The following is a 23,836-nucleotide window of genomic DNA, read 5'->3' on the forward strand; positions in this document are numbered from 1 at the left end:
TTTAGTTGGCGTATGTCACTCACCTTCCGTCCACAGCAGCAGGGAGCAGCACTATGGCAGCACTGACCTAAGATGGCCGCCAAGTGACGACACAGCTGACTCCGCCTTGAGCCATCTAGCCTTTATATACATATCTATGCTAGCACCCTCCGGCTGCCAATCTAGGGATCTTGGAAGTTTAAAAAAATGTAAAACGAAGGCTTCAGTGAGCATTTTGACACTGAAGGCACACATAAACAATGCAATTACGTTGGATAATAATATCGATCATATCCAATCAAGTAGCATTTATTTACTATATAGCTCCTGTCTGTAACTTTGGTTAAAAAACAGTTAATTAGGACGAAGAGGTACATAATAAAATCAGCGTTCAAAACTTTTTCCTTACCGTAACCCAATTCGCAATGGTACGCTTATAATAATGATTTATATGTACACCCACACCAGATAATCTAGCTTAAATATAGACTTTATACACCCAGTGATAACTTGGGATCATTCGGTAATGGTAATAATTTTGAAAGTGGTTAAAAATTAGGTTAGAAAAGCACCATTTGATGAAAAACTAAACAGGTGGCGACAATGAAGCGTAACCAACACATAATTGTGACATCTGGCGGCGTGGAGGTGGAAGTGCGTTTTTTTCGTTAAATGAAAACAAATCTTTTCTGCCTTACATTTTTTGTTAAATCAACTCAGCAAGTCATGTCAACTTAATATTATTTATCTTGACAAGAGATGAGTTGTTACAACTCATAAAATATAGTTGAAAAAGGTCAACTTCATTGTATAAGTTATAACAACCCATCTGGTTATAACAACTCATCTCTAAATCTTAGATTCAACAAATAAAATTAAGACAGCAAATATTTTTTTTACAGTGTGTACATTAATAAAACCTATTGTTTAAGCTTGAGCATTTGGCATGACATTTAAACTTAGTAATCAGCATTTAAAAATTACCATAATATTTTTTTCTTATATTCTCACCATTTGGATGGTCAGCAAAAACAGATTTTTTACAAAATATAAAAAAATTCTATTAAAATTGACATTGCCCTGCGGCATGACTGTGTTCAATATTAATTACACAGTAATTACTATGGATATAATGATGATTGAATTAATTGACTGACTGTATAAACAATTAGATGTACCACTTATAAATTTGTCCATTAAGAATGATTGCTATTGCCATTAAATAAACTGTATATAAAGAGTTGCAAGTATATAAAGTGTGCACGAGTTGTCCATACTTTGCATTTATTGATCAACCCACAAACATACAAAATGTATAGAATGCAGGACTCAAATAATGATTCAGCAGGGATGACATTTCATTGATAAAAGCATTGATATGAACAATATCTTCTTAAAGAATACCGATACAAAACCAGGGGCAATACAAACATTGCAGCAAAACCACAATCACAAATACCTTCATGTAAAAGGTACAAAAGACACTTTTGTTAAGCTGAGTAAATCAGTAGAACGGCTAAAACAAAAAGCCTTGAACTGTTCTTTAACACCCAATAAAAGGCACAATGATATTTACAGTGAGGTCAGGGTTAGGTTTCAAGTGGATTCAGTTTAAATACAGGATCCGGTTTTTAACCACCATCACTGAACTACTTGCAGGGTTGATGCATTTTCATGAGAATTAAAATGAGCTTTGGTCAAAATGAGTTTATTTTTCTTAATACTACCATTACCAAAAACAGGGGCAACATGATGCATGTAAAATCTGGCTTTGAATCACAACCAAATTTAAATTATAGATGAAGTAAAATTTATTGAGGTAAATAGTATTACATTCTATTTTTTCACTTAATTTTTTACATTCAGTTAATTTTACTGACACAAATCCTCATGCATCATCTAACTTTCAGTATATTGTTATATTGTTACCAAACCAAAAACTCATTTAATTTCAGTCTGAATGGCAGTAAAAGCTATTCTGCAAATGTAAACAATTTGGAGCAACAGTTCTTAAGACAATCCCAGGTAAACACATTTTGCATTAACCAGACCACATTAAACAAAAAACATTTAAAGACACAAAATGCACCCTCACAAACAAAACAAAACAAGTCACAATCCTTAATTCAACAACATATCAAATGATGATTAAACATAAATTATAAATAATGCAAAAACAATTGCTTGGGTAAACAGAAGTATACATTAAGGTATTTTAAAACCAAACATTACTTAATAAATTATATTTTAACATTAATGATAAAACACTTAATACTGTAGGGTAAAATTACTCTATACATATACATACATTAATAAAGTCTATAATATCCTCAGTGTATTTAAGACAGTGTTTGCTCAGCCCAAAATTAGGGCGGAAGCGAACTGAAACCTTATTCATTTTGGTCCACCAAACATATATCATTTTTCTTGATATGATATCACAATCATACTTTAACGAAAAAAAAAAGACTTTTCATCTGACACCCTGTTCATTCTTAACCCACTTAAGTGGACATTAACATTTTAAATTTTAATGGTACACTTTTAAATAAACAATTAAAAATATTTTAACTTGACATGATTATAAGAGACATCTGTTGTTAATAATAGAATGTTTACTGACTAAAGCGAGGTATAGCATTATGATATGGATTATATACAGCTGATTTACGATTCAAGCAGGAGCCTATTTTAATCTTTATAAAGCCATACATCAAAAAATCCAGTTCTGCAAAAATCACTAATGCATCTGAAAATACTGACTACTAATTGTACATCTCTCAAACCGCGCTTATTTAAAAAAAAAACAAAAAAACATAAATTAAACTGTTTGTACAAATAAATTACAAGACAAACTAACCACTATTTAACACATTATCTACTTAAACATTACTTTGTTTCAGATGTAAAACAATAATAAAATACACATTTAGTAAAACAAATGTTACATTAGATCAAGTAGGTACTTAAAAGGCCATACAAATGTAAATACTTGTTTAAACACTTTTACCGCAGACATAAACTGTATATAAACTGCAGATATTATTGATGTTTGTGTGTGAGTATGTCTCCATTAATCTTGACCAGACAATCTGTGTCGCCCTGATTACAAATCTTGTGTTATAGATAAAATAATTGTTATCTATCTATCATATTCAAGGTGATTTAAAAACTTAAACAGTTACTAACATGTGAATAGCATTGAATGTTTCAGAAATATGATGGCATCAGCCAATGAGAAAACCCTGAGACCAGAAACTTTGGCTGACCAGTCCAATAAAACAAATGGCTGATGGACAGACTTTCAGTGTTAACCAGTGGTAAACCAAAGACAAATCTAAAGTGGTGGAGATCTACAAGTTTTAAAGCCACAATATGTAAGATTTTTGTAATAAAATATCCCAAAACGACTAGCACAGTGTGATATTTTTAATGCAATTGTGTTTATGCCAAAAGTTCCCAAGGATTTGTAAATCCAGATAAATAATTCCTCGTCCCTTGTCTCCCTTGCACCTGTCACCCTTTTAATGACTGAATACAGGGTTCCCATACCTTAGTTAACTTCAAATTCAAGGACCTTTTAAGGACTTTCCAGGTCCAATACCCTCAAATTCAAGGACTAAATGTGGGGACACATTTCAAGTAAGAGCAAGGTTACATCATGTTACCTTTTAAGATACATTGTTACAGTTCCCTTTTGAGGGAACTCGTGCTGCGTCACTGCAGTGACACTTTGGGGTAAGTGCATCTGAATGTGTATAGCAAATTCAACCAATGGTGAGGCTTAACGACATAGAAAAGGTGACGCGAGAGCCAGGATGTATATCGCTATTTGAAATATTACGGGGACACAGGAGGTATGGCAAGGGAGACACAGTGTCTCGTTCCCTTCTCAGGGAACAACAGTTACATACGTAACCTGAGACGTTTTCATGTGTCAAACACAACTATGCAAAAAGCATTTTGGTATGAATCAACATTTGCATGCAAAATATATAAGCATTTAAAGCGAATAGTTTAGCATGTGCGCTTAAAAAGTCTAGAATTTTTATGATTTTATCCTACACTACACAGGGAATAATATGAATTTTCTTTCCAGAAAACTTTCACTGTCAATGACATGTATGTATGTTTTCAAAAACTTCCCAGGGCCTTGAATTATTCCCCCAGATTCACAAACTTTCAAGGATTTCAAGGACCCGTTGGAACCCTGTAAATATCCACGCTATCCTCAGTTTCTGGTTGTAGATGTGAGCAACACAAGTGAACAAATGTGGAAGTGGTGGTTATATAGCAACTAAAACGCAGCTGTTGTGCCTTGCAGCTAATTCATTATGTGATCAAACGTACAAACATTAATTTATTACCACATCCGGTAACATGATTAGCGAATTTCATACGTCTCTGGAGGGTTAAAACGACATCACCCATCAGTCCACACTCCTTCATAACATCATTAAGCTTCACCTTTGTGGTGAAAATCCTACATAGTGTGGCATTAAAGTCTACAATTTAAAAAGATAGTACACTAAAAATGAGAATTATTTCACCCCGTCACTCCAAATAAGCTTGATTTTTTTCTTTAGTGGAACATAAATAAAAGAAAATATTTGTAATGGAAATTTTGTGATTTGTATTTTCTTAATATTAGGCCCAGTCCCATCTGCTTTCATTGGACTAAAAGAAACCTTCTGTAAAAATCTCATTGTATGTTCCACGAAAAACAAAAAAATGGAGTAGGTAAATGATGATTTTTATCAGATCGAACTTCATGTAAACAATCCCTTCAACCACTCTCAAAGCAAGAGCAAGAGCCATGACTAAATTCATTACATCATACTTTTTATATATTATATATATTATCTACTTTTCATTGATACTGAATGAAGTATACTCTAAAAAAAAAAAAAGGTACAAAAATAGTAACTGGGACGGCACCTTTTAAAAAGGTCCTATGTACCATACAGATTATGTACCTTTGAGGTACCAGTATGCACCTTTTAGGCATAGTTTTAAAAAATGTACCACCCCAATGACAACTTTTGTACCCTCTCCTTAATTCTGAGAGTGAATTTCTTTTAAATAACACTTTACATAACCATCTTATTATGGTATGGATTAAAAAAACTGACTCTATCTTTTTTGCCATTAAATCAGACGTCTCCAGGCAAATCTGTCCCTGCACATTGTCACCAAGCACTTGTGGTATATCTTAAAGATGTAATGCATCTAAAATAACTACAACTATACAGTAGCTGCATTTTTCTTTTTCTTGTTGTGGACAGAAATAAGAATATTTCCCCATTGGCAGTGAAAGAAGACGTTAAAAATACCTTAAACTGTACTCAAGTATTTGCTTTCACAAATAAGTGGCAGTGATTTTACCTCTAAAAAACTTTGTAAACTTGAATTGAATCAATAGACTCTTCCAGAAATGTTCATGTTCTGGATCCTTTATCAGTCTGGATTGCACACGGCGTCAGGTCCAAAATGACCCCTGCTGTCTGTAGACTCACAAAGGCTATAGTTGTAATTTCTGTTGTATGTGCTAGTTATAGACCTATCAATAAGTGACAAGAATTATATCAGTCAAAGAAAAAGAAAATCGGATGACACTTTACAGTAAAGTTATATTTGTTGACTTTAGTAAATGCATTGGCTGACATGACCTAACAATGAGCAGTATAGTTTTTCCGCATTAATGTCAATACAATTGCTCATGTTAGTTCATTCTGCATTAACTAATGTAAACTATTACAAAATTTGATTAATAATGTATTAGAAAATGTTGAAGTTAACATGAACTAAGTTTAATAAATGCAGTAGACGTATCATTCATTGTTAGCTAATGCATTAACTAATGTTAACAAAACAACCTTATTGCAAAGTGTTACCATAAATGTAATTTTCAAAGAAATAATATTGTTTTTCTTCTACAACGCACTTTCAACTTGCTTACATATATGTAAATGATTTTGTGGGTGGATGTATGTATATATGTCACCGGGCCGTACTGGTTGGTTGATTGACAGGTTTGTACAGGTACTTCCAGATGGCATAGTAATGGACACCCGCCCCCAATACGACAAAGAGATGCCATATAGCGTGAGCGAAAGGTACTATGCCGTCGCTTTTAAAGAAGACCGTTCCCAACAAATAAAACCCGCCACCAACAAGCAGCTCACACAGACCTGACCTGTCTGCCTACAATGGAAACAAACAGATATATGTGAGAAATTAGTTTGCGCTGGTTTGTCATGACGTTGTCAATTTATAGATGTTCATTTTCTTACCATAGAAAGGATGACAAGGGCAGGAAAAATTCCCATTGCCACGTAACAGATCAGCTCTACAACTTTAAACCTGAAATATAATATACGAAACAAATCTATATGAATATACATTATTTAATAATTTAGGGATGATTTTCTAAGCAATACAGAGAAAATGTCATAAATTAAAACATTTGAAAATAGTAAACACTCCTAGAAGAGAAGTTACAAAAGCTGTCACAGGGATGGTACCCTTTAAATCTTTCCCCGCCAGCGTTTAAAAAAAAGTTGCCAACCAGCGCCAGCATTTTTTTATGAAAAATGTCTTCTTTAAATAAATAAACATACAATATATCAAATAAAAGAACAGACAAAAAAAGTTTCATCCTATCTTCATTTGTTTTGTTTTTATTACCTCTCAAATTTAGGTAGATTTCCTAAAAATACCAAATTTTCAGCTGAGATGAGTGCATTTTTGTAAAGGACTTTTGTTAGAGATCAGATTCAGATTTTTAGATCAGTGGATGCTTCAGTGTTTTATAAGTTGGGTAAGAAATATGGGTTGCCATAAAAACTCGGCATTGGCAGGGAAGCTTTTTCTCTTAATTGACGAAATAACTTGTCAATTGGCAGGGAAAGAGTTAATACCCTTATATGCACCACCTCTGAGATACCAATATGTGCTTTTGAGGTACTAATATGCATCCTTTAGCTATAAGGTGTACTGCCCCATTGACAGCTTTTTGTGTATGGAAAACACACACCGTCGAAAACGCACATGCACTTACCTTTCATGAAAGAAAAATACATAGGCAGTTCCTCCAGACGCCATCACCCAGACAACCCAACGCATGTGAGCGGCCCATGGGCCGAGCTCCCGCAATGTCAACCTGTCAGAAATCCATTAGACTCTTACTTAAAGAACACCTATTATGCAAAATCCTCTTTTACAATGTGTTTGGATATAAATGTGCATTGGCAGTGTGTAAACACAACCACCCTACAAAGAAAACAAAAACAACCCACTTTAATCCCCATTAAACCAAAGCAGTTGTATAATTTTTTTTTATGTGACTTTACACTGATAAAGCCCCGCCCATGGGCACTGAATGACTGTCCTCAATGTGTTGTATGCTTTCCGCCATATCTCAATAGTGAGATACTTTTACAGTCTGAAGGGTCTTTAAAACAGTGCAAATGAATTTCTTAGATTGCTTTTTAAAGATCATTTGTGCTCACCAGGGTGTGTATGAAGCAGCAATGAAGAAGTAGATCACCATCCTGTCGCACATGTGGAAACAGTGTTCAACTGATCTGAAAATTTAATTAAGCCTTGATTAAATTTGGGTTTTAAGTGCATAAGTGTTAAGCTTGTTTTTTAGGCTATTGCAGGAAAGCTTGATAATCAAAATGTTTATACCGAAGATGACTTTTCTTCCAGGAGACTGTATGGAACACTGTGGATATGACGAAAAGGCTTGACAGCCCCGCCCCATAGAGCCATGCTGAAATTTCTTCCCAGTGGTCGTCAGACAGGAAGTACAACAAGACCCCGCCCACAAAGCTGGGAATAATCCAGAGCTGAGGAAATAAGAATCACACAAACACAGGTTTATCGTTGTGTTAAAATGACTTAGTATTACTCGTAGAGAAAAGTACAGGTATTCCAAATATATCATGTTATATACTCATGTTTAAGCCTGCATACACATTACTCACCGCATGTGTGGCACAGTTAGCAGCATGTTCATATTCGGTTGGCTGGTATCTCTTATTAGATGGTGCACGATTGTTCATAAATCTAAAGATTAGAGAAATAAAACCAAAATTGTAATCTAAAGAAAAGCCATCTGTCTTTCATTTTATTCCTTAAAGGTCCAGTGTGGGTTTTTAGCTGCATCTAGCGATATTTTGCCAATTGCAACCAACAGCTCAGTCCACAGTTCAAACCTTAATTTCGAAAAGCATAGAGAACCTACGGGAGCTGCCAAAGGACAAACATGTTGTCGTCTAAGACAACAGCCCTGTCCTAAATGGCACAGGATTTCACACACTTTGATGACATCATGTAGTGCAGACTTAAGGGACCCTTGACACGAGTCCACAAGGGCGCACCGGAGTCGTATTTTGGGACAGACTCGAGCTTCACACCGGAAATAGGAAGAGAAGTGGTGTGAACTCCTCCCATCCATTGTCTTATTGCTCTTTCAAAAAAACTTCTGGGTTGGTAAAGTGTGTGGAGCCTGCAGCAGTGCGTGGTTCGCCGAAGACTTCAACAAGGGTGCAAAGGGGGTGCTGATGAGCACACTTCAGAGCCTACAAACGAGATGGGACACCCTACAGCAGGGGTGGGCATCGAGGGCCACAGTCCTGCAGAGTTTAGCTTCAACCTTAATCGAACACACCTGAATGTCATTTCCAATCAGTCCTGAAGACTTCAATTAGATTTTTCAGCTGTGTTTGATTAGGGTTGGAGCTAAACTCTGCAGGGCTGTGGCCCTCAGGACCAGGAGTTGCCCACCCCTGCCCTACAGACTCGTAGAATAAACGAGCACACGCAATTTAAGGTCACGAGACCGAAAGTCCACATGAAGTGCGCCATTTGGGACAGGGTCAACGTAGGAACAAAACAATCTCTGAAGAACAGTTTGTCCATTTAGGGCTACTGTAGAAACATGGCAGCAACTTCCATGTAAGGGAAACCACACTTTATGTAGAGAAAAAACGACTCATTCTAAGGTCATTTATAAAGCTAAAGTATTATTGTTTGAAATAATTAGCTTATTGTTTGGATGTTGTTGTAAAGCACTGTAATAAAAGAATACAGTTCATCATGCAAGGTCTTTATACACCACTGATAATATAGTTATGTATGCTATATTGCATTCCTGTCAAGAGATCTTTCTAAAAGTTACACATTTCACCTTAAGGCACTGATTTAAGAGACTGATTAAAGTAATAGTTTAAGCAACATCATCATGATGTTACAATCCGGCATTAATTTATTTGTTATGCTGAAAACAAAGGATAGTAGGAAAGAAAAATGCTCAAAAACAATTTGGTTAAAAACATTGCCCAAAATACCTTCCTGTGTGTTCAGCAGAACAAAGACATTTATATGGGTTTAAAACACATGACTGTGAGTAAATGATGACAGAATTTTCATTTTTGGGTGAAATATCCATTTAAAGCCTCTGTATTTGTATTACTAAATCCACTTGTAATGATGAGATAGCAGGCAGAGGATCCAAGTGCAGGTCATGTTTAATATAACAAAAAAAAAAAAAACAAGATAATCCAAATTGGGTACAGACACAGAACAGATAACCAAAGAACAGGACCAATATCACAGTAAAATAATACTTGACAAAGGACGAGAGAAACACTGGGATATATATATACACAGAGAAATTAAGGTTGATTAGACACACCTGGGAGACAATCAAGAACAAGGGCCAGTGGATCAAAGAATTACACAGAACTACAAACATGGCAGACACTGACAAGATTTCAAAAAAGAGACACAAGGCAGGGCAGGTACAGAGCATCCCCCACATCCTAAGAGCGGCTTCCAGACACTCCCAAAAAAACACATAAGAGTCCAGGTGAGCAGGAAACCAAGGATGAGCCAGCAGGGCAGGAAACCAGGGCGGAGCCGGCAAGGCAGGAAGCCAGGACGGAGTCGCAGGTTGAACCAGAGACCAGGGAGGAGGTGGAGGCGTAAATGGAACCCATGGTGGTGCTGGTGGTGCTCTGGAACTGAAAACAGGGACTGGAGAGAGAGAGGCTGCCTCGACAGGTTAGCGAGATTTTAGAAGTGAAAAACAGACATCATTGGCAAAAAGTTCAAGGACAGCCATCCTGGGCAAAGCAGCGAGTTCAAAGAGCTCAGGATCGGCCATCTTGTGCCAGGCAGAGAGTTCAAAGAGCTCAGGATAAGCCATCTTGGGCAAAGCAGAGAGTTCAAAGAGCTCAGGATCAGCCATCTTGGGCAAGGCAGAAGCCGTTTCTCAATGTCAAGGATACTTCCTTGGCAGGACTAGTCCTTAAAAGTCACTTCCTTCAGAGGCTAGGCGAGGCTCCTTTTAAGCATTCGGAGAACACGTTAAATGGAACAGGCTAGCAAGTGCACGTCATTACGTCATTGCGTGATTGAAAGGTGTGCTTTTGGTGCTGCGCGCATAGGATTGTGGGTGATTTCAGCACATGAAGATCGCGAAGGATACAAATTTGCATCCTTTCCTGTATATGGGATATTTCTCAAATGAAGGACTCAGTCCTCGACATTGGAACAGTCCTTCGACGGACGTCGATGACCTAGCATCCTCGAAATTCTAGCTTCCGAGGATCCTTCCTTGACATTGAGAAACGGCTAGAGAGTTTAAAGAGCTTGGCCATCTTGGCAAGGGCAGAGAGTCTATGGAACTTGGCAGCAGCCATGTTGGCTGACCTACAGGTCAAAGGAAACTCAGGGGCGACAATCTCGGCTTTAACAGGAAACTCAGTAAACACAGATACAGGCCTTATAGTCAAAACAGGAAATTCAGAAACCTCAAGCTCAGCCAACTGGGTCAGGACAATAAACTCATAGGATTCGGGTGAGTCTTTTCAGCCATCTCTTCTGTGGATTCTGGCATGGTGGTGGCCGACTCAAGTTCATGAGCTTAGAGACTTCTTGTGAAACAGAAGAGCAGAAACCGCAAACACAAAGAGCACATAGGACAGATGACCAATGGAACAAAAGAACTACACAGAACTACAAACATGGCAGACAATGACAAGACTTCAAAAAAAGAGACATAGACGGGGAAACACAAGACAGGACTGTTACACCACTGTTCTCACTCTATGGTGTTCCTGTAACTGAACTGATTTAAAATTGCACTGGTAGTGCTTTATTTGTGGGTTTAATTCTCAGGAAACCAAAACACTGATAAAAATGTATGCATAGAATGCACTTTGAGTCACTTTGGATAAAAGCATCTGCCAAATGCATAAACGTTACGCAAGTCTGTCAATACATTCTTGGTTAATACTGCAAGTGTACAGTACTTGCCATTGACATGTTTCATTTCATCTCAATTCAGATTCAACCAGGAGTGATTTGATTCAGTGAATGATTGAATCAATTGAACAGGTTAACCAAGCAGAGTATTCACTTCAGGATTAAAGATGCGGTGTCTACGGCTAAATATGGCTACAACCTGAATATGTACAATTGAACCAAGGCTTCAGAGATTGTATCGCGCAAAAATTGGCGTGTGAACATTATTCTGTACAATACAGTATCGAATCGTATAAAATTTAAGCTCATATGAAACTAATTGCCACACTTGATATAACATTGACATTCATCTGAACTTCATCAGCTGGTTGCTTCATTCGAATGAGCTTCTTACAGAAGCAACTGCTATGTGTTTTATTAACCAACAGATGGCGCTGTTTTCGACACTCAAAGCTTTGAATCGTAGTTCGAAACAAACAGAGGAAGTATCGCATTTGAGGCTTAATTTTCCCATCACTACCTGAATGAATACTCGTGTTTGTGTTAGGGGGCTCGGTGGCTCCAGTGCTCATCATTTTAGCCCCGCCCAAATAACTGTGATAACAGTATTTGGAAAAACTTTTTAACAGTGTAACTTCATTCTTTGTAATGTGTTTCAGCAATACATTTCTATAAATGTTTTATTATGTGTTTAAAAACAATTCTTTAAAATGACTTTACACAGACTGCATTTAAACAAACTCATTATTGATAACCTTTTCACTTGGCTGGCAGTGCCTGTTAACCATACACAACCACCAGCCAGCATCATTTATCTTTTACACACAACCCAGCATAGTACTGATGTCACTGTTGTCATGGAAACATATGAGACTGTGACGGAAAAGACATGAGGCTCAGAGGCTGTGTGTTATCACCCCCTCGCTGCCTATTTACCACAAAAGTCACACATTGAAACACAATATACTGTATTGTAAAAACGTATAATGTTTAAACCGTCACAGTTTGTATTTGTCAAATAGAGGAACTTTTTGAAGAATAAACCAGCTTCTTAGAAAGAGAGGTAAAAAGTAGGCTATGTGTCACTAATTTTAAGTGTTGGACAAATGACTGCACATTATAGTGGAGTTGTGTTAATAGACACAGTAAAAGTACATAGCCTAAATATCTGACCTCACAACAGTAAAAACTGAAATCCATTAAAATTAATAAAATATATCTACAAAAAGCATCTCAATGGTATTCAATAACAAACCAGAATAGGTCAAAAAATCCATACAACAAAACGAATGTTGTACTAATGTCATTATTGCCATTTTATTAATCAAGATCAATGTCTTTATTCATAAATATTTCCTCGTTGGTGTCAAATGATCTCTGCCAGTGATCTGACTTTTCGTTGTAAGCTTAGAATTTCTTCTCTTTACTTAGATTGAACGGGTAAGTCCAAGGAGGCTTCCATGTCGTTCCGCCATACTGATAAACTATAATAGCAGAGAGGGATAAAAAGCACTAGCCTAGCAACACGTTTCCATAACGCGTTTTCATTCAGAACACGTGAACTAGCTGAAACGGATAAGAAGATCAGTGATAACATAACGGCTACCGTATGTGATGGGGGGAAATTCTACTTATTGTCCCTTTAAAATGCTCTGTAGGGTCACAGGCAGCACTGAAGTCTGAGCCGGTATGAGATTTTGATGATATGATAACCTTAACCTTAAGCAAAACTGCCACGGTTTCACAGTGTTGCGGTATTGCCATTGCAACACTAAAATGTGTGTTTTTTTTTACGTCTGTTTATACAAAAAACATACAACATGTGTGCCCGGTTAAAATTAAGTCATTAAATTATAATATACTTTAAAAAATATATTTTTTGTAATATATTAAATGTAAACATCAAATCAATTACATGACGATTTAATACATTTTGTGTAAACACAGCTCATACATTGGAATGGTATCGTTACAAGCCCATGGGTGAGGGCATACCCCTGGTTTCAAAAAGAAAAGTTTCACAATTGATGCAAACGTTTTACTTTGAATCGCTCTTGCAATACTTTTGTCACTTATGTTTTATGTCTGGGGTCTCTGAGCCCCCAAACATTATTATTGTAATATTTTTCATGGTTGACTGTTGCATGTTATCAAACAGAAATTGTTTACAAGCACTTTCATGAGAAAAGGTTATGGTATATAACAAAAACAACAATACATGTCTTTTAACATTTAGTAATTTCATATTAGGTTAAATTCTAAATCTATTTCTTAAATCAATTTTAGGCATAACATGCATTTGTCCTCGTTTCTATCACCAGTAACACAAATAGCATGGCCTGATTTTGTTCTGGTACATTATACTGATAACTGACACAACCAACACTCAATTAGCTCAAACCACCCACAAGCAAAAAAATCCAGTAGACATAATGTTAATCTTTAATATTTTGTTCCAAACATAAATAAAGGTACAAAATTTGCAAAATGAATGCAGATGAATCAAGCAAACAGTGTTTAAATGTTACATCCCTGCTGAAAAACAAAAGAAACCATCACAGATATTAATGGATGTAATGGTGTGATAGGGAGATTTATTGGTTTTAACAGAAACTATTATGGTCTCTGTGGGTCACTGGTAATGTATTGGGTTATATTGGTAGGATGTTATGGCAAATAGAAAACATTAAATCCCATTATTTTAAGGCCCAAAACACACTACATACAGACATTTTGTGATAAATAGCTGATGTTTTTGGTTATTTGTAATAGAGGCCATTAAAATGTGCATTGTTTTCCAGCAAGGATTAATTGAATTCATGAAATATTAACGTGAGCCTGCGCAGCATCACTCAAAATGTGTTTCATCCAGCCGCGTGCGATAAAAACTGAACTGATCCAGATGTTACCCCCTCGCATACTAAAACCCTAACATCTTGGTCTTTTATATTTCTCGCTTGTATTTAAAGTCCAATATGAAAGATGGCCACAGTTCTTCAACCAACATCAAAAACATCACCACTCCCATATGCACATCAGTCTGTATGTCACATCGCGTTTGTACAAAACGATTGATACATATGCGTTTGCCTCAGACACTTATTTTACATTTAATGTAGATTTAAACATTAAACCTCTTCAATCATGGATTTATACAACGATTGTAAACACGATAACGCTTCGCTTGTCTTTGTGACGCGTGGGTGGCACGACACAAAAGACAGAGAAGAAACGACAATTGACATATCGCGTATGCACTATATACAAAACAACGCTGTCGTTATTTTACTGTATTTACTCACCTTACAAGTTTCATTTAAAAAGCGTGATGCCCAACAGTTGTGCGCAGAATTGTAACTGTTAGCGATTTAATCCAGAGCTCATGTAGTGCTCGCCTTTCCCCCGAAAAAAGGGATCAATGAAAATACTCATTTGTGTGCAGGAATACGGGACGATTTGTTCATCACTAGCAACAATCCGGAAGTCAGATTGTATAACGGTATCATAAGAAGCGATCTTCCTGCAACTGCAAAAAAATCTACTGTATCATGCGTGTGGGATGCGTCCCACACATGTAGCCTATAAACTAGTAGCATAGTACCCTTATAAAAAAATAACCCTTGTTTTACTTCCATGTTTTTATGGCTTTGTAGTAAAACTGATTACTATAGTAAAGCTACGGTTACTACAAAATAAACCGGTTGTGCAATGGTTACTGTAGGAAAACCATGGTTTTGCCAATGGTAGTCAAATTCCTAAAAACATGGTTACTAAAAAAAAAACATGGTTAATATTTGCATTATACTATAAAATTGGGGTAAATGCAATTTTTTTCTCCAGTATACTATAGTATTGGCTAAACTGTAGTAAAAATTGTAGCACACTTTAAAAAATATATTGAATTAAAGGGATAGTTCACCCAAAATTAAAATTCTGTCATTTACTCACTCTTATGTTGTTACAAACCTGTATAGAACAACGAAATTTAATGAACAAAGATATTTTGAAGACGATTTGTAATCAAACTGTTCATGAGCCCTATTCATTTCCATAGTATTCTTTAATCCTAGTATGGAAGTGAATGGGGCTCACAAATGGCTTGGTTACAAACATTAGTCAAAATATCATCCATCGGTTCATCAGAAAAGTGAAATTTATACAGGTCTGTAACATGATAGTGAGATAGACAGAACTTAAATTTTAAGGTGAACTATCCCTTTAATTGTCACTACTGTTAACAATAAATTATACCAAAATATTAACACTTTAGGCACTGAAAAACTGTCCTATGAAAATTACGCATATCTACTAAATTAAATCAAGTTGGTATTGGGTTTTTCCACATTTTACCCAACTGCGTGTTAAAAGGGACGCATCATTTCTTGGGTGATTTTAACACACCCAATCATATTACTAGACTTTTAACAGCAAATAGCTTAAACCTGGACTTGCTAAAGCAGGGGTGGGCATGAAGGGCAAAGTTCTGCAAAGTTTAGCTCCAACCCATATCAAACACACCTGAAAACCCTAATCAAAGGCTGCAGGATTACTTGGAAATGACATTCAGGTGGGCAGGAAAGCCCACCCCTGTGCTAAAGGTTTACAATTACATAAATGTATATCTGTAGTAAACCTGCAATGCCTTTCCCATAATGTTCAATTTTTTCCAAGGTCATTATCGCATATGATATTGATAGAAATAGCAAATTTACTCATGTTTCACCAGACCGGTGCTTTGAACAACTGAATACTTTTTAAAGTCAGGCAATGCATTGTAGTATGAAGTAAACCAGTGCTTCTACCAATACCAACAGATTCATCTAAAAACAACAAAGTTCAAGGGAATGGACATCAAGGCACCTCAACAAAACAAACTACATAAAATCAGGTTTTGTACATTTATTGAAACTGACAAAATATCAGTAAGAATACTTCAGAACATGTAACAGCATACACCGTGCTGAAAAACACATTTTTTGGATGTTAACTGCAGTAGCACCCACATAGAAAGTCGAAGACCTTGCGGACTCGAACCTGTAACCACACGTTGAGATGGCCAGGGGAATCTTCACCTCTCAAATCTGCAAGACAACACAAACAATCAGAATCCAAATTTGGAAAGCAAACTGCACTTAAAGGCAACTCAGTGTAGCTCAGGGAGAGAGTTTATCATCAGACCCATTAACCATGGATCAGTTTAATAAACAGTTTCTCATCATTGCAGCCTGTATGCAAAAAGCATCTATAAAATAAAACCATAGGCCTGCATGTGCACATTGGGACTAATACATTTGCACTCTTAAAAAACACTTACATCAACAGTAGCAATGTGTGTTTATCTTGTTTAAAGGAACAACTCACCTCTAGATCACCTTTACAACTGAGAACTTCAAAAACCTCTCAAGTTTCTGTGAAATCTGGTGGGAGAAAAAATAACTTCAGTCGAAACTCTACAGTTTGGAAACTTGTTATAATGGGGAAAAAAAACCTTTTATAAGGAGAGCCTCAGACTAAAAAGTAGAATCAACCGCTGACATGCAGCGTTCATACGAGGTGTCAGAAAAATAAGAAAGTCATCAGCGGCTCAATTTCTCAAAAGGTTTATCTACTGCACTGCATGTAATGACTTTTTAAACAGTAACATTTCGGACTTACCATCCCTTTGTCCACACCATGTCGGTTGATTAAACCACAAAAGCAGAGCTTTTTTTAAGTCACACGCATAAGCATTGGCGCCATTTAACCAAGCCCACGTGGTTCTGCGCGTCCCTCGTGTATGCTATAGATAAAAAAAAGGAGAACATAAAATACACGTTTGTTTAACACAAACCGTACAGAATAACTTGTTTAACAAACATCTACGGGATATAAAAATAGTCTAATATGGTTTTAAACTATCGGATAGATAGAAAGCAAAAGTGAAACGGTTAAATGTATAAGTAGCATTGAAGAAATTAATTGCTCCTGAAGAGAAACACAAAAAAATAGAGAGAGACACTTACATGCTTGCAGTTTCAACTTTTTGAAGAAGCCGACATTACGAGCAGCACCTATATCCGCAGTTGGAGAAAGAGAAAGTCGAGAGTCGTGCCATGCTATTTATAAGTGCTCTTCTTTGCGACGTCTAGCAGCGTTTAAAAGATGTGGTGAAACTCGTGTCTGCCCTCTAATGGTTGGCCTTGGCACATTCATATTCTGTTTATTGTCCCGTTTAAAGTTCGCTTTAAAACGAGATTTTTCTTTGGAAATTGAATAATTAAGTAATAAAAATCAGATTGGCGGTGGTTATTATGAGACGTCTGCTAAATATCGCTTCATCTTCTGTAGATCGGCTGCGAACATTGAAAAGTAAGACGTCTGCAATATCTCTGCAAGACGTCTTGGCGAAGTCTTGAAACATTCGAAATCTTTGCGAGCTGCATGCATCTTCTGGAGATCTAGAATCCGAGCAAACGCAGACGAATCAGCTGACCTCAATGCTCAACTCATTTCATTGTTTACACTTATTTCTTGTTTAATTGTATTGAACACAAACTAAAGATAAAAAAAAAACAGCTGCATATAATTTGCCAGTTTTGTAAAAGTTTGGCATTTAGTTTGCATTCATAAAATATTATTTTTTATATACCCTACCTCGTATCACGTGTAATATAGAAACCTAATATATGAAATCATACCCGTATGTATACTGTATGCGTTAGTCCAGTTTCACTTACATATTTTGCAGTAAGGACGAGAGGACTCCTGCATTTACATTGCGTTTATGCTTTAAGTGCAGAATAAAACACAAAAAGGTTCTCAAAGAAAGTACCGTGTGCAAGAAAATAATCTCACTGGCAACATTTTAACAAATATACTGTAACCAATAATAGATAAGCAGTCTCTGCACCGTTCTCTAACAGATGTCTGTATAGATGAAGAAACCTTATACAATGTTGAAACACATTATACATGTATTAATTTGACCAGGTATTATCCAGCATCACAGCATGAATTGTTCTGACAAGTTTGTTTACCAAATTAAATTTATGAAACCTATGTGCTGAATGTTCTTTACATCCAGAGCCTCCTACCCAATATACTGCAAAGCTATGACATTTACCACCTGTTCATTTAATCACTACACAAGACCCAGAGCTGGTCATGACACTTTACATTTTAGACTTTGCATGTTCTACATAAAGAAGGAATTCTTTAAAAATGAATGAATTTATAATAAACCTAAAAATTAATGCATTAAAAAAACTGTGATGTAGTAAGTGCTGAAAGTACCATGTGACACTGTGCATATAATCACAAATATTGGAGACTGTTACACAAGACTTTGATGCGACTTTAATTACAATACAACATTCAGTACACCAGGGGATTTTAAACTGTGGGTCAGGAGGACCCACTTGTCGGTCACACAGTAGGTTAAGGTGTGTTGCACACCTTAATGATGCAACAACAGTTTGGCCAATTAATAATTAACAATGACAATGGTTTTGAAAGAATATACCATAAAATATTTGATATTGCAAATAAACTTATTTACTTTTCAGTGGTTCTCAACGTTATTCCTCGAGGCCCACTGCCCTGCACATTTTGTATGTCTCTCTTATTTAACACACCTGATTCAAATCATCAGCTCATTAGAAGAGATCTCAATGACCTGAACTGAGTCTGTCAGATAAAAGAGACATACAAATGTGCAGAGCAGTGGGCCTCGAGGAATAACGTTAAGAACCACTTCTTCACATTATGAAATATTATGAAAATAAAATGACTCCACTGAAAGAGAACAAATGTGTTTTACCCCATTAAAAAAATGTATATTTAAAAATATTTTAGTGGGTCTAGAATAGATTATACTTGTCTAATAGGTTTTAAAATGAAAAGTTTGGAAACCCCAGCTTTACACAATACTAGTCTCAATTAAAGTTAATATTAAGTTGTAATATAACTGAAATAGCATTTGCAATTGACAGACATTAAATTAAACTGATGGCAGATGAGGTGTGGGGATGATGCTGGGCCAGAGTTGAATCTGTGCATCTTAGTAGATCAGGGTGCTTCATCCTTAAGAGCTGCATAAAAAAAGAGAAAGGATCTAAAAAGAAAAAGAAAAAAATATTTCTCTCAAATCAACATTGGACTATCAACCCCAAATTAATAATAATGCAATTACATGCAAACAAACCTGTCAACCGTCAATATATAACAGATACTACACACCTGTGTCCAATACATCAAGATTCTCACAACATTTTAGGGCTAGCTTAATACCACAGTTCTGGCTATTCTTCATATTCTGTGTGGTTGTTAATTTGCAACTGTGACAAAAATGAACTTTTCATTAACATTACCATTTGTTAACGCCAGAAGAAGTTTGTGCTCTTGTGCCAATTATGGCAGAAAACGGTTACTGGATAATTTAACATTCATGTTCATAAATATTATGTGCTGTAAAAATAGTTTAAAGTTTGTTTGCGGTTCATGTAAGGCTGTGAAGGGCTAGCCACCACCTTCTCTGCAATGTCAAATGACGCATCTCCGTTGAGGTCGGTGTTGATGGATCTGTCCCAAGTTGAGAGGTCGGATACTCAACTTTGTTTGCTGTTCCAGACTTCTTACGGGTTTGAGGTCAATAATATCAAACATCCAAGTTGTCTCGAACACAGCATTAGTTCACAGACTCCAGTTCAGTTCTATCTGTAACAAAAGAACGCAATGAGAACATTATCACATCAGACAAAGTATTTCATTTATATAAATTGCACCCAAAGAAAAACCAAAATATTAAAAACATGAAAGATCAAAATCTTCATTTAAACCCAAAGGACTAGCCTGGTAATACCATTCTCTGCTACTTTGCTTGAGCGGAAGTACGAAGTCTGACGTAGTCAGGCTTAACGGGGACATGGTCTTTAAATAAAACACCCAAAATGACTCTTTGTAAGAGTTTTCACTATCTCCACCACAGTAAGAATTCATTTCTTTCTTACATTAAAGGTCACGTTTTTCCTGATCCCATATTTCAAACTTTAGGTAGTGTGTAATGTTGCTGTAATAGCATAAATAATACCTGTAAATGATAAAGCTCAAAGTTCACTGCCAGCCAGGCGATGTATTATCTTTAAGAGAATTCCCCTTTCAATACAGCGAACGGCCGGTTTGGACTACAGCCCTTTACTTCCCGGTTGAATGACGTCAAAGCAAGTGTGTTTGACTAAACTCCGCTCTGGCTAAGCTAAGCTGCTGTCAAATCACAACACACTAAACCAGTGGTTTTCAATTTGTCCTAGGGGACCCACAGCTCTGCATATTTTGTTTGTCTCCCTTAACTGACACACCCAGTTTTGTTCATGGATCTGTCCCTTAATGCGCTGATCATCTGAATTAGGTGTGTTAGATAAGGGAGACATGCAAAATGTGCAGGGCAGTGGGTCCCCTAGGACAGTGGTTCCCAAACTTTTTCAGCGTGCGGCCCCCCTTGTGTACAGTGCATTTTTTCGCGGCCCCCCGAAAGAAAATTTATGACAAAAACAGTTTTAAAATGTAATATTTTAATTAAACAAAACATATAAAATTATCCCTAGTAGTGCTGTTGGTTAGTTGGCTTATTATTTTTTAGGTTTAATTACACAGAATTCATGATAAATGAATGTATTTTATAAAATGTCGTAAAACTGGGGCCCCCCTGGCACCATCTCCCGGCCCCCAGTTTGAAAACCACTGCCCTAGGACAGTGGTTCTCAACTCCAGTCCTCGGGACCCGCTGCTCTGCATATTGTGCATGTCTCCCTTATTTAACACACCTGATTCAGATCATCAGCTCGTTAGGATAGATTCCATGAACTGAACTGAGTGTGTCAAATATGAGAGACATCCAAAATGTGCAGAGCAGTGGGTCCCAAGGACTGGAGTTGAGAACCACTGCCCTAGGACAAGATTGAAAACCACTGCACTAAACAAGCTACACAATCAGAACTCTTACGTATTTCTGAAGGAGGGACTTCATAGGACAAAGAAGACACCAGCCTGTTTTTAGGACAGTGAAAGCACTATATAGATAAGTAGATTGTGTGAAAAATAACCGCATGTGAAACATGAACACATGTTATATTGTGCACTGTAAACACAACCAAAGCCTCAAAAACACAGGAAAAACGGGACCTTTAAAGTTGTTCAGTATTATAATTGTAATCAATAAAATGACAGGCAATTTTATTTAAAGATCATTTCCCCTTTGGGTTTAAATGCAGATTTTAATCGTTCATGCCATGAAGGCAATAACACCCAAACATCTGTCCTTGTATTGTTTGATTAGAAAAACAGGTCTAAGCACCTAAAGCTGGGAGAGCATGGTGAGGGTTCTGATTTTTGTGTATATCCAATTTGAATGACTGACTGTACACACTGTGTATAACAACTCTTTGTGTTTGATTTGTGTGACCTGAGGCGCATTATCTTGTATCCAAAATAGCTGCATTGGTTTATAGTTCATGCAGCAACAACCAGTTGTCATACATGAAAAATAAAATAATGTATTTTTATCCAATTCATCCGAGAAATCATTTGGTAATTAAAATAATGTACCTTAAAAAAACCTTTCATTTGTAAGACTGCATTAATTACTTTATGTGGGAAGAGACTCATAGGTGGAGGCAGAAGTTTGGTCTACACTTTCCATAGCTGGTGCACAGGGATTGTGGTAGGCTAGTGACACAATTTAAGAAGACTGGTTCAAAATCTGCTTTACAACCAGAGGTTGAATTAAACTTTCTTATTGGCTGTCATTTTGACAGATAATGCATTAACAAATCTGTCATAATCAATTAGGACTAAAATATCAACAAAAAACTTAGAAAATGAACAAAACCAACTATCTGAATCAGTTTGAACTCTAACCTTGAGGTCTGGATAGACAAAGTGTGTGTTTATCTGTGTAAAAGTTGAAGACTGATGCAGTTGTCATTAAGGCTGATTTAGTCAGACCTACCCCAATGCCTCTACACAGTAGGCTATGCGCCACTTTTCATTTACACGTTTGCGTCGTTGTTCGCATCGATGTGCATTTACACATGCAGAACGCTAGTAGCCAATGTCCATAGGCATTTACCAATGTAAAATACAATATCAAGGCAAAAGCTGAAAAAATAAAAAGCGGCAGAAAAAACCCTTGTTGGGGGCCAATTACACCAAATGCTTTTTAAAGATGTGGAAACGCAAGGTGCACCTTGATTTGGTCACTTTATAAAAAGTAGTGCAGCTTTTTATATTGCAGGGCAACCACCGAGGCTGCTGTCCTGTCAATCAAATGTTGAAGCGTGAGCGCTCTTTTGCTGTTAACTGTCATATAAGCAGAAACTTTAAAAAGAGGATGCTTGCACTGACTTTGAACGAAGGTGAGAGGTGCATAAACACACAGGAGACAGAAAGTGACTGAAGTATGGTTGTTTCAAATAACTGTAAACATCGGTCCCTACAACGAAAGGCCCGCCTCTCCCCATATTCAATTGGACAAAGGAAAGACACAAATGACGTCGGGTGCTTTTCCGCTCTTAGCGCTCCTTAAAAAATGCATGTTACAGGAGAGGGCAAAAGGCATTCAGTGCACATAAACCGCGCACATAACGCTCAATGCTGCAGTTAAAAAAGATTTACCTCATAGTAAAGACCACTGGATCTGCAGCGTAATGATGGTCTTCAGAAGGCCTCTCATGGTGGTCTTGATTCAGAGGTTTGAGAAGACTACCAAGCACCAGAGCCAGCTAACAGGTGGACCAAACATCAAGCCAGAATTCTGCATGAGTCAGGTAAGCAGAATAAAAGACACTGTAAATAAACAATAATAAAAGATGGTCATTAATGACTTTCATATTCATGTTAATGCTTTGAAAATTATCTTATTTCTTTCAGAATCTTTTGATAATATTGCCAAATGCAACAAATGGAAAAAAGCATGCTTTATGACAACCTCAGCAGCAGAACCCATGACTTTCTCCTGGGTAGACGAGAAAAAAAAAGTTTGGTATCAACACCCATCTAACAATTAAGGTAAAAGATAAAGTCTTATGATCCCTGCATTCAGGTTAGAGTATGGGGTAAGTTGACCGTTCTATGGGAGTTTCTCAAATGCAAGGTTGCATCCTATGGAGGCTGCGTCCATTAGACCTGTCCTTCTGAGATTTCGAGGTTAGAAAAAAGCCAGAATGAGATGGTTTAGTTTGAAGTCCAAGGCAACGTCATGGTTTCCGCCCCAGTGGTCATGACATGAAAACTTTAAAGAGAGAAGTTGAAAATTAGCAATGCATCACCAAAAAAAATCCAATACTGTACAGTGAATAAAAGTCATGTATCAACTGTCTTTACAACATGGACAGTTGAACATTTTGTAATAAAAAATAAAAAAAAGAGAAAACAAGCAGATTGAGATGTTCCTCGACGATGCTTGATGACGTGGTAGCCGAGACTTTTTTTTATTAAACAAATATTCATGTACAAACAATAAGGCAATAATAATAGTTGTTAACATTAAACAACAATACACATACACATATTAATTAATATTTAATTAAATGCAAAATAATAAAAA

At 36.6% G+C, this 23,836-nt stretch overlaps 1 protein-coding gene, 1 long non-coding RNA gene and 1 other non-coding gene across 6 annotated transcripts; all 3 read right to left on the minus strand.

Annotated features, from left to right (window-relative positions):
* Positions 1-1,231: 1,231 nt before the first annotated feature.
* On the minus strand, positions 1,232-14,829 carry LOC135735706 (monocyte to macrophage differentiation factor 2). Of its 4 annotated transcripts, none has more exons than XM_065254208.2 (8): positions 14,559-14,829; positions 7,971-8,052; positions 7,672-7,832; positions 7,491-7,565; positions 7,040-7,141; positions 6,273-6,342; positions 5,994-6,183; positions 1,232-5,483 (listed from the first exon to the last, which is right to left on the minus strand). In XM_065254208.2, exons 1-8 carry the CDS (start codon positions 14,570-14,572, stop codon positions 5,437-5,439), a joined length of 741 nt encoding a protein of 246 aa, XP_065110280.1. In that variant the 5' UTR covers positions 14,573-14,829; the 3' UTR covers positions 1,232-5,436. The 4 variants fall into 4 exon arrangements, with proteins under 4 accessions (XP_065110280.1, XP_065110284.1, XP_065110283.1 ...); XM_065254212.2 differs by having other exon boundaries at positions 1,232-5,539; XM_065254211.2 differs by having other exon boundaries at positions 5,939-6,183.
* Positions 14,830-16,140: 1,311 nt separating this feature from the next.
* LOC135735475 (uncharacterized) lies at positions 16,141-17,273 on the minus strand. Its single transcript, XR_010527609.2, has 4 exons — positions 17,259-17,273; positions 16,912-17,035; positions 16,618-16,673; positions 16,141-16,337 (listed from the first exon to the last, which is right to left on the minus strand). It is a non-coding gene; the product is annotated as an uncharacterized lncRNA (long non-coding RNA).
* LOC135736161 (small nucleolar RNA SNORD60) lies at positions 16,757-16,841 on the minus strand. Its single transcript, XR_010527815.1, has one exon. It is a non-coding gene; the product is annotated as a small nucleolar RNA SNORD60 (small nucleolar RNA).
* Positions 17,274-23,836: the final 6,563 nt, after the last annotated feature.

The sequence above is a fragment of the Paramisgurnus dabryanus genome, chromosome 4, assembly GCF_030506205.2.
Source record: "Paramisgurnus dabryanus chromosome 4, PD_genome_1.1, whole genome shotgun sequence".
Taxonomy (NCBI): domain Eukaryota; kingdom Metazoa; phylum Chordata; class Actinopteri; order Cypriniformes; family Cobitidae; genus Paramisgurnus; species Paramisgurnus dabryanus.

Coding starts and splice junctions, on each gene's coding strand:
- LOC135735706 (XM_065254208.2), bottom strand. Junction 7,142..7,490: donor GCTGCTTCATACACACCCTG/GTGAGCACAAAT, acceptor GATTTCTGACAG/GTTGACATTGCGGGAGCTCG. Junction 6,343..7,039: donor GTATTTTTCTTTCATGAAAG/GTAAGTGCATGT, acceptor ATTATATTTCAG/GTTTAAAGTTGTAGAGCTGA.